The 16,222-nt window shown below is 40.8% G+C and overlaps 1 protein-coding gene across 3 annotated transcripts in view; it reads left to right on the top strand.

The window, feature by feature from the left end:
- The window catches only part of nrxn3b (neurexin 3b), a 324,595-nt gene that overhangs the window by 79,988 nt on the left and 228,385 nt on the right, over positions 1 to 16,222 (top strand). For all 3 annotated transcript variants that reach the window (XM_082505625.1, XM_082505627.1, XM_082505626.1), the window contains one exon: positions 12,790 to 13,228. In XM_082505625.1, the coding sequence (XP_082361751.1) occupies positions 12,790 to 13,228 (439 nt within the window). The remainder of the gene's footprint in view (positions 1 to 12,789; positions 13,229 to 16,222) is intronic.

The following is a 16,222-nucleotide window of genomic DNA, read 5'->3' as shown; positions in this document are numbered from 1 at the left end:
AGGCTGGTGGCTCTTCATGGCTGTACAAAAGTCTGCATTGATTCCTGCACTTCAGCAGCACCGTCAGGAATAACCTTCGCGTTTTACTTGTGATTCAGTTTGTCTTTATATGATGATACTTCTTATTATAAATTATATTTTATTGCTTTTTTAAAGGTATTTCTGAGCTCTTACTGGGCGGTTACACTATTCTGTTTGAAGGCTGTACTTTTCTACACTTAAAATATCTTTTTCTGTTTTCATATGATAACATTAAAGCTGCTGCTTTAAACTGTTGAAATGACAGAAAACCAACTCCTCATGATGGGAATCCTACCTGAAAACTGTTGCCATAGTTATAGCACCAGTGCTGAAAACGTGAATAACAACAGTGGCTCTGAAAAGATGCAGGCAGTCGTTCAGTGGGGGATATAATTATTTAATCCCCTGCTGAATTTGCAAGTTTGCTCACTTACAAATAAATGAACAGTCTCTCGTTTTTATGCTAGTTTCATTTTAATGGAGAGAGACAGAGGGCGCCAATATGGAGGCCGAATTCTGGCTGTGATATAGGGGATCAAATACTCAATACTAATTCCGTACATAATACTTATGTTTCTCTCCATTAAAATAAAGCTGCCATAAAAATTAGTGACTGTTCACTTATTTGTGAATGTGTGAAAGTGAGAAAACTTACAAATTCTAGCAAGGAGTCAAATAATTATTTCCCCCACTGTACATAAAACGCTAATTGTGGCTCCACGGTGTAGTGGTTAACACACTCTTCATCTTAGACATGAAAGAGACACATTCCCAGTGTCGGTCCCTTCCCTAGATGAACGCGAGGGTTGCATTAGGAAAAACATCTGCCATAACGACTGTGCTGAATCTAACATGTCCAAAATGTCGATAGGGCTGATTTCTAGGCCAATATTAGCCATTTCCTGGTGCGTTAGTATTTTGGATTGTTATCTGTGTATCTGTGGTTTGCCATAACATGCAGTATTTCAATAAGAGGTAACTATTAGCTGGTATTTTATTATTGTATCTATTGGTATTACTGTTTCTAATGGCAGATGCATGAAAATTAAAACAATAAAGAGAGGACAGGAGAAACACCCTTCAAACGTGTTAAGAATGTTGACATTTCCCAGTTTTTCCACCAGAGGGCACTCTGTAACATCCCTGCTGGCAACGTGTGTTTGGAAGCCACACACAGCGGACACAAACACAACAACCAGCTAACTCTACTTGGATAAACAATGACACATAAAACTGTTTTAGGAAATCTGGTTATTTTTCATGGTTCTGATATATCCAAGTGTCAGGTTGTTGTTTCTTGGTCCAAAAAGAGATGCCAATGGAATAGTGACTTAAATTGGAGTTTATAAAGGCCAGCAGGGAGCGACTCCTTCGGTTGCCCAAAAAAATACAGTCGTATAGAAGACTATGAGTCATTTGGCCTACAGCTCTTTTGACCTGTGAACCTAATGAATTTTTTCGGTGAGTTTATGATCTCAATTACGAATTTTAAGCGTTATTGAACACATCATCATGTCCATTTTGTAAATTATGTTCTCATTAGTGTCCAAAAGGATTATAAAGCAGATCATGCTTTAGTTCTATGATTGACAAGTTATTATGTGAGAGTGCAGTGTCCCTCAGTTACCCAATCAGATACATCAGTCCCTTGTCATATCCTATTTCAAAGCACCAAGATGGCGAGAACCAAAATATACAGCTTTAGACTAGAAAGTGAGGTCTCACTAACCAAAGGGGACCTCCCCGTGGCTATCTCCATCAGTTTTATCCAGTTTATGGAAATATTATACAACCTCATTTCTCACAGGACTCACTCTATCCTCTCATCTAGGCTGTTTTTCTCTTCCATTACAATCTTCTCAATTTTGACAAGGGCTAGTAAAGTGTATGATGTGCTGGCAAACTCACTGGGCCACTGTCCAACTTGACACACACGCGCAGGTTTGGGTGACGGATAAGGGGAAGGTCACCTTGTCTGGACTGTTGTATGTTTCGACTGAGTGGCTCAGATTGCTGTTCCTTTAGTCATTACCACCCTGGCTAATGCATCCCTCATCAGCCCTCAAAGTGCCATGACCCTTTGTGTGTGACTCTCACACACACAGATACATGTTTATGGAACATGCTGTATGATTAAATAGTTTTCAAGCTTTTGATTGATTGCCAGTGTTTGTTTTAGCACCAATGTGCCAAAACGATACACAGTAGAGAGAAGAGGACTTATTCTACTTTATTTTTATAGATTAATTAATGCATTAATGGGCTACCTGGCATGAAGCAAGAAGGAATGATCCAAGTAACCAAAGCACACATCCTGTTATAAAAATTCTCTTCCTAGCTGTGTCGTGTTTCCATGAAAAATGAGCATCAGTATGTATATTGTCTTTTTTGCAGCCTGTGAAAATCTGTTGATGTTTAGTTCTTGACAGTACTTTACAAAGCATGAGATATAAATGAGCAGTTTGGCCAGTTTGCTGCAAAGCAAGTCTCTCTACAGCGTTACCGGTAGTCTAAATACAGTTCGAATTTTTTGTATCAAAGCAACACAAAGTGGATAACAGTAATATCTGACCTGTGTGATGGATATCAGGGAATGTACCTGGACCCACTGTGTTTTTTCCAAAGCTTGCAGTTCAGTGTTTGACTCATTAATTGAATATTGATTTGTGAACACAAACGTGTCTCCTGTGCTCTGCAAGTTTGGCATAATTGTTTGGATTTCAGTCAAGACGGCTATAATCGAAAGAAGAAGACGAGTATTTGGCAAGAGCTATGACACTGATTAAGTCAGGAGGAGCATTAAAGAGGAGCTGGTGTGGATGTGAGCTGCAAAGTGGCTTGCAGTTGTGCAAATTGCTAAAGCAGCTTAAATGTTGCTCTTTATAAGATTCGTGAGATTTGCAGAATGGATGTGGGAGCTGATGTGGCTGTCACCAAGATCAGCTGAGCTCCAGGATTGCAGCTGAGTTTGGTTTTGTGTTTTTGCTTAATCTGATTGTAGATTTCTGGGTATATTTCATTACCATTGGTGCATTACCTTGAGAGCCAGTACACAAGGTATTCAGTAGGTACACGTGTGCATTCTGAGTGGCTGCTGGCAGTTAGTAAGTGAAATAAGGTGACAGCACTGTACAAAGCATGAAAAGAGCTATTCAGTGTTCAGTAACAAAAACCTTATGATTGCTTCAGAAGCAGAGAACGTTCACCTTCAGAGTAAAACGTTGTGACTTACTGCTGCAAACTAATCTGCCATCGTCCTAAAGTTGATTCTGTTCATCTGGACGTTTTCAGTGGGAGAAACGTTTCGTCACTCATCCAGGTGACTGCAGGTTTCCCCAACCTTAGAAACAGTACATCTGCATAATGACTGAAACCCGCCCACTGAAGGAACAATAGGCTGGGAGGTCAGTTCCTTCATCATGATTATGCAAATTGTCATGACCATTGATCAACAACCACTGATCAAAGTCTTACAGTATTGTAAGATGGCGATCTGCCAGTGACCAAAGCAATCACCAGGAGGTTTTTGGTGCAGCACCCTCTTTGTGACCTCCTGCAACCACTTGCCAAACGGTTGGGGAATGCACGTTACTAGCAGCAAGTAGCTGTCAGGAACGCGATGACTGGTCTCTACATCTTTGCCACTGAGGTCACACCAAGTCAGCAAAGGTTTTCAAATACAGCAAGTGCTGGAGCCGTGCTACCTAAGCGTGCTTACCCTTCTTCAGATGTAGGCAAAAATGACAAGCCCACAATACTTTATTAATAATGTATACTTTATTAATCCTGTAGGAAAATACTTAGTCCTCTGCATTTAACCCATTCACTCAGTGGGCGGCTACCGGGGAGTAGTGTAAAAGCGGTACCTTGCTCAAGGGTACTTCAGGGTAGCCATTCGCTCATGGGGCAGACACTCCACCTACTGAGCTAACCCTGCCCCCTAAAACTGAAGGGCCATGGGTAGGAGTTGAACCCGCGCCGCCCACTGTCAGGGCGCCTGCTCATCTTGCTTGAGCTAAACCGGCGCTCGTTAGCCATGTGTGTTATGATTACTTGTCGTATCTCAAACCTCAGTCAGTCATTTATTTCCCAAAATTGTCCACCCTGCTTAAAATTATTTATACATTAAAAAAAATAGAAAAGTATATGAATGAACTGTGTAGTATAATAGTGCTAAAGCGTGAAAGAGTTCCCCCGCCCATTTTAAATAAAGTGATTAATGACAACGAGCAATACTTACTACTTGAAGCTGGATCACTCTGTTTGGGGGGTTTGGCCTCTACATAATAATAATAATAATAATAATAATAATAATAACTTTTTTATAGGCACTTTTGAGACCCTCAAGATCACCTTACAATAGTACAATAACAGTAAGAACAATACAATATAATAAAATATTGTACTCCATAGCAAGATTGGATTTCGGAAATATTTTTGCCCTTTTTAGAAAATAAAATAAATAAAATCTACACGTTTGCTAGGAGGTCCTTGTTGGTACATAAAGAGACAAGGATCCATTTAAAATCTTAACACGGACAATGCAAATCTATTATTCTCTGTCCTTCCACCACTTGTCGAGGAAATATCTTTTTAGCTGTTAAATCTTCATCAGCGGTCATCGGCTAGTTTCTAATTGGAAACACCCCAAACACTGTCTCTGAAAAACGCCACCGAGCTTTTAAAGAAGCAAATTTGAGCCGATAAATAGCTTGCATGTTTCCTGAGCCACGACGCGGAGACGGTTGTATAAAATGTTTGTTTCCATTATTATCTCAACAAGCGTGACTCAGCATTAGCTGGCACTTGAGTGTTAGGTGCACAGAATCACGAAGTGATTCACGGTGTGTTTGGTTAGTGGTAGTGTCGTGTGATGCTCAAGTGTTCATCATACATAGCTCCATTAAGTGGGCACGATGCCAGCTGCTACTCAGCACCGTGCAAATTGCTCACAAGTGGCACCCTGATCTCCCTTTCATACTCTTATTCATTAAAGGTATTTCTTTGATTGTTCCATTAGTCCCACATTGTACGCATGTGTGCATTTCCCCTGCGTGTGCTCCCTGTGTATCATCCCTTTGTCTCTCAGCCTCTCTCTTGTTGTCCGTATTTATTCCTTCCTGCCCCCTCCGCCTCTTCCTGTGGATTCAATATCCCCACATAATGAGGGAATGATTCAGTTGAGTTTGGCCCGCTGCTCAGATCAAGATGCGTCAGTGTTTCTGTCTGCGTGTGTAATGTCTGGCTCGAGCACTTTGAAATGCTGGTGAAGCAGGAATGTTGGTCTCTGTTCATTCTGAGACTTTTTAGAAATTTTTTTCAAAGAACACCTTTTTAAGCTGATGAATACGCTGGTGGAGACATGTGTCGCCACAGCGAGCAAATGCTTCCTTTTCTTGTCTGATAACAAAAGAGATGCCTGCGTGCTGCCATCACAACCCCTGTCCTGTTCAGTCTTCGCTGCACTCATCTGCGCCCGTAGGCTACATAGGATCTCATCCATACACGATGCAAGCACACATGTCCCACCCACACTCGTGTTCCGCCATGTGGGCTGCGGTGTATCACGTGACCGACTGGCCAGCGGGCACACTCTGGTCAGCCTGATGTTTGGTAGTGCCGTGCAGTCTGTGCCTTCTGCAGCCCCTTTGAACTCTCACTCCAGGCCCCTTCAAGCACAGGGCGGCACTGCGTAGTGGCAGACTATGGGGGCGGCTGGGGAATACAGTGTCAACCCTGTCAGGAGAGGAGGAGCAGCATCCAAGAGGTGGAAGCAGAGAAAGAGGATGTTGAGTAACAATCAGGGAAGCAAGTATGTCAGGCTAGAAAGTGGGAGTGTTAAAAAAAAAGAGAGGAGGTGGGTGACAGAGTGTAGGAGAACAGAAGTGAAGTGCAGGTGGAGAGGAGAGAAAATCAGGATGGATGGACATGGAGAGTATGATGAGTAAGTGAGAAAAAGAGAAGGGGCAAGAGACCACTATTTGACATTTGAGAGAAACGATGTCGTCATCAGTTTTGTGTTATTCACTGCTGTATGTTCAGGCAGTGCTTCTTTCCCTCTATTACAAATGCAAATGTCACCCTGTCCTTTTAATAATTTGACTTTTTTTTAATATCTCCTTTAATGGAATACCTTCACCTTTCCCATCACCCGCCCCCACAGGGCTAAGCTGTGCCACTGGTAAACAGTTTCTGTTTAGAGGATTTGGCTCCAGGTGACACCTTTTGTACAAAGCACCTTATGCGCCCGAAACACAGGCTACCTGTAAATCTTATATAATGTGATAAAAATAAAATTGCTGAAAGATATTTTTAAGTTCTACAACCACTTGCTCGGGGAGAGCACAGTTGTGGCTATGATAACGGCGAGCATTTGAGAGGAATGATGTTTTTAGAGTCGATAAAATTAGATCTGTTTTGTAACTCTTTTGAAGGAGTGCAGCTAAAAACAGATGTCGTTTTTTTTGAGTTATTTGGAGCCATTTGGTAACACGGGTGAAATTCTGTACTTGTTATGTATGAATACAATACAGAAATCGAGTTCACGACTCCATGCTTCAGACTTTGCTGAAGTATTTCACACATGATGATCCTGTGCAGACTTTGTAAGGTGCAACCCACCACCATTTCTAATGACCTATAAATGGTGGTGGTCTCTGTCACATAGAGACTAACAACCATCTGCACTCACATTCAGACTTATGGGTAATTTAGATTTACCAATTAACCTAACCCTAATACTTGCATGACCTTTAACTGTGGGAGGAAACCAGAGTACCCAGAGAGAAGCCACTGCAAACAGCCAGACCTTCTTGTTGTGAGGTAACCACCACCATGCCACCGAGATGTCGATCCAGGCTTAACAAAAGTAGCAAAGCTATGACTACAGGGCTTTTCCTTTTTGTCCTCGACAGGTTAAACCACAATAAATACCAGTAGCATACAGATGGCGTGTGTATAGTTGTTTGCCTCTTATAACCCTGGTGATTTTCCTATGGTTGGAAATCTTGTGTGATGTTGTGAATTTTGTGAGTCCAGGCAACTAACTAGTCTCACTAGATTGCATCATGTTATCTCAACAAGAACAAATTAAGTTGTTGAATTTCATGCAGATCCTACATGATTTAATTATGTCCACCATAGAAACGTGAAACTATTTTGTTCAAACTACAAGTTAGACTTTTGTAAATGTAACAACCACCCAATTTACTTTTTTTCAGTGTACCCTGATATTCTTTGATGAGTAATGATGCAGAAGTATTGAAAAATATTGATGTTAACACTTGTTAAAGATCATTGACTGACAGGGATAACAAAAATGTGCATGTTAACTGTGACGCAATTGATATAGAAAACTGTTAAAAAAATGTTAACAAAAATACCAGAATCTCAAGCACCCGGAGATTAGCTTGTGTGACGCAAGCCCAAAGTGTACAGTGCTGCAACGCTTTAATCAGCTGAAGAGCAAAAGTGTGTTTGACAGATGACACAGCCGAGTGGATTTAGGTCAGTAAGCTTTAAAAAAAACTAAAAAACACATTGGTTAAAATCTGTGGTCAGAGTCAGTGAGAGTCCTCTATGCTGCACACGAGTAGTGAAATGTGCTTAGACTGTAATAGTGATAGCATGCTGCAGTACAGTAAGGATTGCATGGCACAGGTGGGTGGTTTGGGTGTTGCCCTGAAACAGGAGGGATACGACTGATTTAACAGTAAGCATCTCTAAAGCACCTCTGATGAGCACAGTGTGTACACAGGATGTGTTCAAGCACAGCACTAAGTGTAGGTCGTCAGCATTCGGTTCTTCATAAAATTCTTGTAGATGTCCTCATAACATTAAAGCAAATAGACTTCTGTTAAAAGTGATGTCCCGTCATGTTTAAGGCTGAAAAACACTCCTGTGTGATGTACAGTATATGCAGTTAAACCACTCAACTTGTACTGCTTTTGCTATGGTGCCACTTTTGACTGTTTATTTGACTTGATGCTGCAACAGAAGGAAGTGAGAGACTAACGATCCCCACAGGTGTAACTGTCAATAGTGCTGAGGGGGGGTAGCCATAGAGACAGGGCTTTCACAATGTCATATCTTCACTTCACAGTTATCTTGGTCAAAAAACGATAACAATAATGAAATACCAACATTTTAAAATGAGGAATAATTGCAGTATTACAGTCAAATTTGGTGAATTAGTTGAACTAAAATTACAATAAAATACGAGTGCTTGGTGCAGAACGGTATGCACTGCAAAAAAAGGACAACTGCACAGTTATTTATGATAATATGTGATATGTGTTACCATCATTTGTATGCTTGTCATGTCATCCCTGCACGCAGCCAGAGGACAGTATTTTAAACAGGAGGGTCAGTAATGACTCCATGACCAAGATCATGTGACAGCCCAAACAGGAACGCCTCCCTGTGGATGCTGCAATGAATAATGCACCATGTCAACAAACTGAAGCGCTGTGCCTCAGTTTTGCCACATTAAGGGTTCGCCCAAATCATAAAATATCTCTCCCACGGAGTTACCAATTCATTATTTCTTGAAAGACGTGTCTCAGAAATGTCATGCTTTGTTACTTTGAGAATCACAATGCTACATTTGCACGCTGCCTATGTTAAATGCACGTGTGACAAAACATCTGTTTGCTTTCCGCTTTGCACTTTGACTATCTCGACAAACAGATTGTGTGCATGTCTGTGTACATGGCGGCTTGTGCGTTTGGATCTGTTCACATCCAAAAGAATGTACTGGTTTTGTGGGTCTGTGTGTGCACACTTGAACAAATTGCCATGTCCCCCTGCGAGGCTGTCTTTGTAAGTGTGTGAATGTTGTTGTGTGTCTTCACTGCACTTCACTGGAATTATCCTGCTCCTTCATTAACACTAGGGTAAATCAGCAGCTGACAGCAGCTGTGTTTGGGGCCGAAAGGACATGAGCACTCATCTAAAGTAGATTAGGGAGGAGAGCGTGTGTGTGTGTGTGTTTGTGTGTGCGCGCGCGCGCGTATGCACGCTTACACATGCCTGTTTGTGTGCACAAAGCCTACACTTCCACCAACCTACCCTTGCTCTGTACCCTTCTTCTTGTAGCTTTACTGTGTCCCAATCAATACTCAATCCGTGGAGGATCTGGACTTTATGGAGCTGTTACAGTCCCCCTGTGCGTGCATTATGAATGAGCCCCATAAGGCTGTTGGCTAAAAGATAGCGTAACAAAGCACAGCAATAACAAAGGGAAAGATGAAGCGTGTATAGCCGCAGTAGTCCATTCTTCTGTTATAACAAAATTTCGATTACATTATCGATCAGCCTGCAGCGGGACAGACGAAATCATAATTCCAAAACAGATCAGGGATGGTTGATTGGAAGATTATCGCACCCTCGAACAACACCGCTGCGCCTCGGAGAGTTTGTAAAGACTTCACACTGTCAAGAAAATGAAGCCGGAGGGCAAGTTAGTCATGAGTTAAACAAACTGAGGTTTTCAGAGCACAAGACAAACCGTTGTTCTTCGGATAGAAACCTGAAGGAATCTCAGGGCTTAATTCCTCTTTCCATGTCTACTTGTTATTTCTCAAAGATATAGACATAGTGCCTTGGAACTTTGGCAAGTTTGAGCAATTTACATCTAAGAACTGCACAGTCACTATCCCTGTACTATTAAAGAAAAAAGTTCTTCATTGCAAATGAGTAGCATTAAAGCACCTCTTTCTTCTTCTTTCTCTTTTCATGTAATATTCAGTTTGTTCTCTTGCCCAAGAGTGGTCTTAAGCATGCCGGAATTGGAATCCAAGGTATCGGGCTTCAGACGAAAACATGGTAAAAACGTCAGTGTTTCAGAGAGATCAGTAATGATGGTTAAAGCTCAAATATGTTAGAGCTACAGGGCGGCTGCAGCATTTCAGTATTAAAAAAAAAAAAGAAATTCAAAATCATCCCCCATTTTTCATCTGGCGCTTATCATCATCTCAGAACGTGCGTTGCATTTACTTGGGTAAGTACAGCAGAGCAACAAATGTTGCTGCTGCTGATTGATAATTACCAGAGAGCAAAAAAACACAAACAAAAAAATCTCTCAGATCTCTCAGAACTGAGTGGGGGGCAGAAACGACCCCCCAAGCCATGGGTCATATTAGCATATTTAGCATATGCAAACACTTTATTGCTTTTTACTGTTTGATTTATTGCCTAAACCTTCTTCTGTGTAGTACGGAGGACCAAAGCTGCCAACATCCAGAATAAATAAAATGCCATGCATTCTTCGTGCTCACTTCTGTTCCGCCAATACGTGAGGACTTGACCCTGTGGCGTACTTCGAATTACACTCTCCCTCGTTTGTGTAGTGAAGCAGAAAGGCACAAAGACATAAATAACTCTGAGGAAATAAATTGGCAAAGAAATAAAAGCATGGCTAAGTAAACGGGGGCATTAATGCAAAAAGAAATAAATACAGAAGCAAATTAAAAGAGGAAATGTATTTTTTCTTGTTTTTGGCAGGATGGGAGACAAAAAACCTGATTTTGACATGTTGCAGTAAAAGGAGAAAAAAAAAGCACGGGATTAATTAACGATGGCCCAGTTCCATTAAGTGTGCCAGTAAGCCATGACAGTGAACCAGTGTACACAAAAGCATTCGTTTAAGTCATGTCTGAAGCACCAAACAGTTTCTAGAAAATACTTCGTACTTATAAGCTTTTGCTTTTATTTGTTTTATATTGGAAGTACTGGGGACTGTGTGTTTGACAGATAAGCATTTGGATTTTATTTTTATGTATTTTTCATACATGTTACTTGTACCTTTGCTTGCATTGCAATTTTTTTGCATTCCATCACAAAGGTGGGCGCAGTAATAGAAATGCAGTTTGAAACTACTCGCAGTTATTACATATTAATTATTTCTTTGCCAGTTACATATTTATATAAGTGTATTTATTGACATATAAGATAATCAAAACTGCTGTTAGGAAGCAGTTAGTACCTATTAGCTATTGACGTTTGTGTCTAAGTGGCAGGTGGGTTACACAGTGGCCTTAACACTTTGCATATGACTAGATAGCATCTGCAATTTATAGCCACCAGCCTGTGTTGTTAATGTTTTTTTAAATAATTTTTTAAAACAAATACACAACCTTTGCTTTTGATTAGATTGAAAATTTAAGACTGGGTGGGCCTGGTTATCAAGTAGTTTTTGAGTAGTTTTAAGTAATCTAAGAAACCTCTTATTAACCCTCACCTGTAAAAGGCTGTGGGGGTGTTGTTGTCACGCTGCTAGACGGCCCGGCGGTGCAAGATTTTGAATGCAATAAGTCAGAGTTTGAAATTGATAACATAGGTGTATCTACTAAAGGCTGAGGGGTAGCACTGGCGGCTACCAGTATTCCCAAAATGTATCTCAGGCACCTTTTTCCAGTTTGTGTTCTTACTGAAAGTTAAAGCCACAGGTCTATACCCCATGAACTCTCATTTTTACAGTAAACGTCTCAATTAAATCGTTGCGTTGTGTTCCAGTTGGCTTTGGTTTTCTTTGTTAGTGTACTTTTGTTTTCTCTTGCTATTCTGTATAAATGTTCATTTTTAATTCAGAGGGTTTCTTTTACTGTGTATTTGAAAGTCAAATCACCTGTAACAGTACATAACCAGTGGATTAACAAAGCTTGACAGTGAGCGTATTTTGTTGTGTTCATGTTCAGGAGATTACATGTGGTCATTAACTGCACTGACATCTGCACACACACACACACACACACACACACACACACACACACACACACACACACACACAGAGGACCCCATTTGACCTTTTTACTTGTGTCTTGACATGTTTGCTGCCCTTGTTCTCACTAGCTTGTTGTTGGAGCTTGTTGCCTCCCCCTTAACACACAAACACACACACATTACACCCCTCTCAACCCCACCCGCTCCCCTCCTCAGTCCTCCTCAGCGCTTGGGTCACCTGTGTTGATTTACTGTCAAATCTTCCAGGATTATCAGTAATCCCACAGAAGTACAATCTGTTGGCTGACAGCTGTGCTCGCTCTAACAGTGTTGCTGTTTCCTGCGCATACACTGCCCTATATACCCGAAAAAGCCTCTCTTTCTCCTCAGAAAAAAAGAGGGAAAAAAAACATTAATTTTCTGCATCAATGGATTCCAATTGACAATATTCTGCAGCCCATATCTGTGGTATTTTGTTGTATTTGACTATAATGTGGCGCTGCTTTCTACTTTGATGGATTAGAGGGTTGGTGTAAATTTATTGCTGGTAAATAAATATGATATTGGATATATTCTCACACTGTCACAGATCCTCCTGTGGGGTTTCACCCTCGGTTTATCAAGGCTGGTCTTTTTGAATATTACAAGAAATGACTCGCTAATAATTTAGCCATCACGTCTCACAGTTCAGTCAGTGAGTAGGTGTTCAATCAAGCCCAAAAGAAATAGTCGTGCATCTCCTTTTTGTCATAGATGAATTGAAGCGGGAATAGAAAAATGACTGAGACAATCAAAGCTTTACATATATATTAGTTTTAATGATCCAGCTGCCCTTTAATTTGCAGTATATAATAATGTCAACATGATGCTATACTATTGCACTTTGAAATGAACTGCAATTCATTTCCATAGAAGTTATTTACCGTTGCTGCACCGGCAAATCATTTCATATACTGAAACATTGGAAATAAGCTTTGAAAAAGGACGAGAAAGTACAGTAATCGTACAGGATTCTTGGTGATCGTTTCCCTCATATATCTTCCACAGGTGGTGTACAAGAACAACGATATCCGCCTGGAGCTCTCCCGCCTCGCCCGCATTGTCGACCCCAAGATGAAGCTCCAGGGTGACGTGGTCTTCAAGTGCGAAAACGTTCCCACCCTCGACCCCATCAACTTCGAGACCCCGGAATCCTACCTGGCCTTGCCAAAATGGAACACCAAGCGCGTGGGCTCCATCTCCTTCGACTTCCGCACCTCTGAACCCAACGGGCTGATCCTCTTCACCCACGGTAAGCCTCAGGACAGGAGGGACGCGAAGGGCCAGAAGAACAACAAGGTGGACTTCTTTGCAGTGGAGTTGCTCGATGGAGGGCTCTACTTGCTGCTAGACATGGGCTCCGGGACTATCAAGGTCAAAGCAACGCAGGCTAAGGTCAATGACGGCTCCTGGCATCATGTGGATATCCAGAGAGATGGTCGCTCAGGTAAGGATGAAAGAAAAAAGACGGATAAAGGTTGAAATGTCTGTTTTTGTGTTTTTAAGTTATCTGTGCTGAACTTTCACAGATGTTTAACATCCCTGTTAAATCAGCTCTGTGCTTTGAGAAGGCACAGTGGTCCTGCCATGTCACTGGTGTCCTGTTTTCTCTGATACACACACAAATACACAAGAAAAAAATGGCTTCAGTCAAAAAAATTGAACTTCTGCTTCAGCTCAAACCGTGTTGCCTTTGGCTGAACGGTACAAAGTATAAATTTATAGGCAGAGAACTAAAACATGGTCAGAAACAGAGTAATAAATACAGAAGAAAAGAGAATTGCAACTGTGCAATATTTACTTATGTAATACACAGTGAAGCATATCTTGTTTTGTTCTATTGCTATTGGGACTTTTCTATTTTTAAGCAGTAGTCAGCTTTTTAAAATGCCAAAAGAATTAAAGACAAAATTGCATCTTTAATGCAAAGACATCAAGTTTACATCCACTCACCATGGGCATGGATGGAATTTGGATTTTTGGATTCTAATGATTTCTTTGAACTGTGCTTTTTCCAGGCTGAAATGACTGCACGCCATACATCTTTAATGAATTTGAAAAGCAACTCTTTCAATTTATTTTGGATTTTCTCCACTCCACACAGGGTCAAAAGCATACATACACACATCCACACTGATATTTGTGTCACTTAGCACCAGACACTTTTGCCATGAACAAGTTTCTGGCATAATTCTGGCTGGATATTCATTTGTTTTTTTCTTAGCACATTTGGTAGAGTTCATTTAAATTCATTGGTTTCATGGCACAGACCCAGCTTCAAGCTTAGTCGAACTTGAAAACTGTTGATTTTGGAGCACAGGCTTCTTTCTTGATTGGTACCCACTCAGCCCACGAAGGCGTGGACAAACTCTTGTCACGTTAATCTGGATAAAATCCAACTCTTTAGTGAACATGCTGAGACAGAACATGACACAAGGAAAAATACTTGGAAACACAACTGGAAAGCTTGACTGCACAGTAGACGAAGAACGGCAGGTGACAGAGCATGGATATATTATATGTGTATATAAATGAACAGGACAAAGTGAATCTGACAGCAGTGCAGAAACATAAATGCAACCAAAATCCAAAAGCATGGCCAAAACTGCAGAACTGCTCGCTTGACTGTTCACTCACATTTTGCAAAAACTGACACACTCTTCAGTCAATTACAAACAAAAACTAAAAAACCTAAAATAGCAACTACAAATAGGGAAACATGAATTCATTTGCATAACCATTTATCTCTCAGTTGACTACAGTCTTCGTAACACTAGTGAAACTAGCTTTGATGTAATGAAATTGCTTTGCTTCAAAAAATACAACTTGTGCATACTTACAGTGAATTATACCAGCTCAAATGTTGCAATGCTGCAGTGATTCTACGTATTCCAGCTTTTCCTGCATCCCCACAGCGAGATGATGGAAACCATCTCAATATATTAATACAAGCATTGATTTATTGCCAGGATAAAAGTCGTATCTCTCTCTAGATAGCTACTGAGTCCATTTCCTCTTACCTACCGCTATCTGGATGTTCTCTGACCTCATAACATGGGCAAATACACAGAAAGTACTAGAAGAAGATTATATTAGAGAAAGGGGCTCGAAACTTCTTTCGCCTTGAGCTCCGAACCCAACACAATCTCTGCATTAGGTGAGATCCTCCAGAGGACTTGGTTGTGTTAGACGGCATTACAGCCCATGTTATATATCAGATTAGAGCAGCCAATTTAGCCATGTGTCAGAGCTCGCTGCTTTGATTAATCACCGGCACAGCCCCCAGTGCGATAGCAGAGTAAAAAGTAGGATTTTCAGGGGGAAAAAAAGAGGAATGAGACAGATATATGGATACCAGACTGAGGGATGGTTAAGAACAGCCATAATCACACTTGTGGCTTGAGTGAAATGTTAATAGGAGTTGCAAGTGAATTTAATTTTCTCTCCACAAAGAGCTATATCCAGGATCTCTCTCTGAAGGACGGCAAGGTGAATATAACATAAAGTGAGAACTCACAGTGCACCACTTTCAGACAAGCCAAGTTTAGGCTTTGTAGTGAAAGTGATGTTTTCATCTGTTGTGTCCCTCGCATTAAAAAGAGCTGATAATGAGCTGCGGGTAGAGGCAGTGTAGTAGAAAAAGAGCTAATGAACCTGTTTATTTCTTCCTGTAAGTTCATAATCATCGAATAAGGTCATAAAAGTGTTAAAATAATTAAAAATCTTGACATAAAATATGAATATATGGCCTTGGGTAATGACATTATGTATGCATGATGTTTTATAGACACGCAGAGCAATCTGGGGGATTTTTATGGAGTTTAAAAAAAACACACACACAGAAAAGTCTATAATTTGGGAGACAAACCAGATTCTCTTTGCTTACCTTTGAGTTTGTTATTTGTACGTCTAACACCAAATGTTAACTTGAAAAGATCTGAAGTGTGAGGAAAATAACATGAACAATATAACACAGTCTACCACAGCACAAAAAGAGTGTCTCGTGACTGCAGGGGTTATTTCACCTGTTGCATTAAAGTGCAGCTGTAAAATGTGATCTATTTCCTCTGGACCCATTGCTAGGACAACGCAGCAAAGAACCAGTGTTAAATCTTTAGGCACTTTGTTACTAGCAGCCTGCCACAAAAACACATAATTTGTCCTCATTTCTTTAGTTGAAAGAAAGATTACACAGTTTGACAGGCATATAATGGTATTTTTGCACCGGCAAGGTTATTTCAAATAACTGTTATTACAAAATAACAAGTGGAGGAAGAAGTGGCTGGCCTTAAAGGGTATCTGCTGCTGATGAGTCGTATCTGAAAGTCATATCCTCAAGAAAAGGAAAATCCAGCAAAAACCTCACACAGGACCTGATGCATCTGACCTCCAGCTGATTAGATAGATGTGAACCCAAAGGCAGACGATGGAAACAGAATCT

Source organism: Aulonocara stuartgranti (genome assembly GCF_965226115.1).
Source record: "Aulonocara stuartgranti genome assembly, chromosome: 15".
NCBI lineage: Eukaryota > Metazoa > Chordata > Actinopteri > Cichliformes > Cichlidae > Aulonocara > Aulonocara stuartgranti.
Note: the sequence above shows the minus strand (reverse complement) of the source record. Positions and strands in the feature narration are given on the sequence as shown.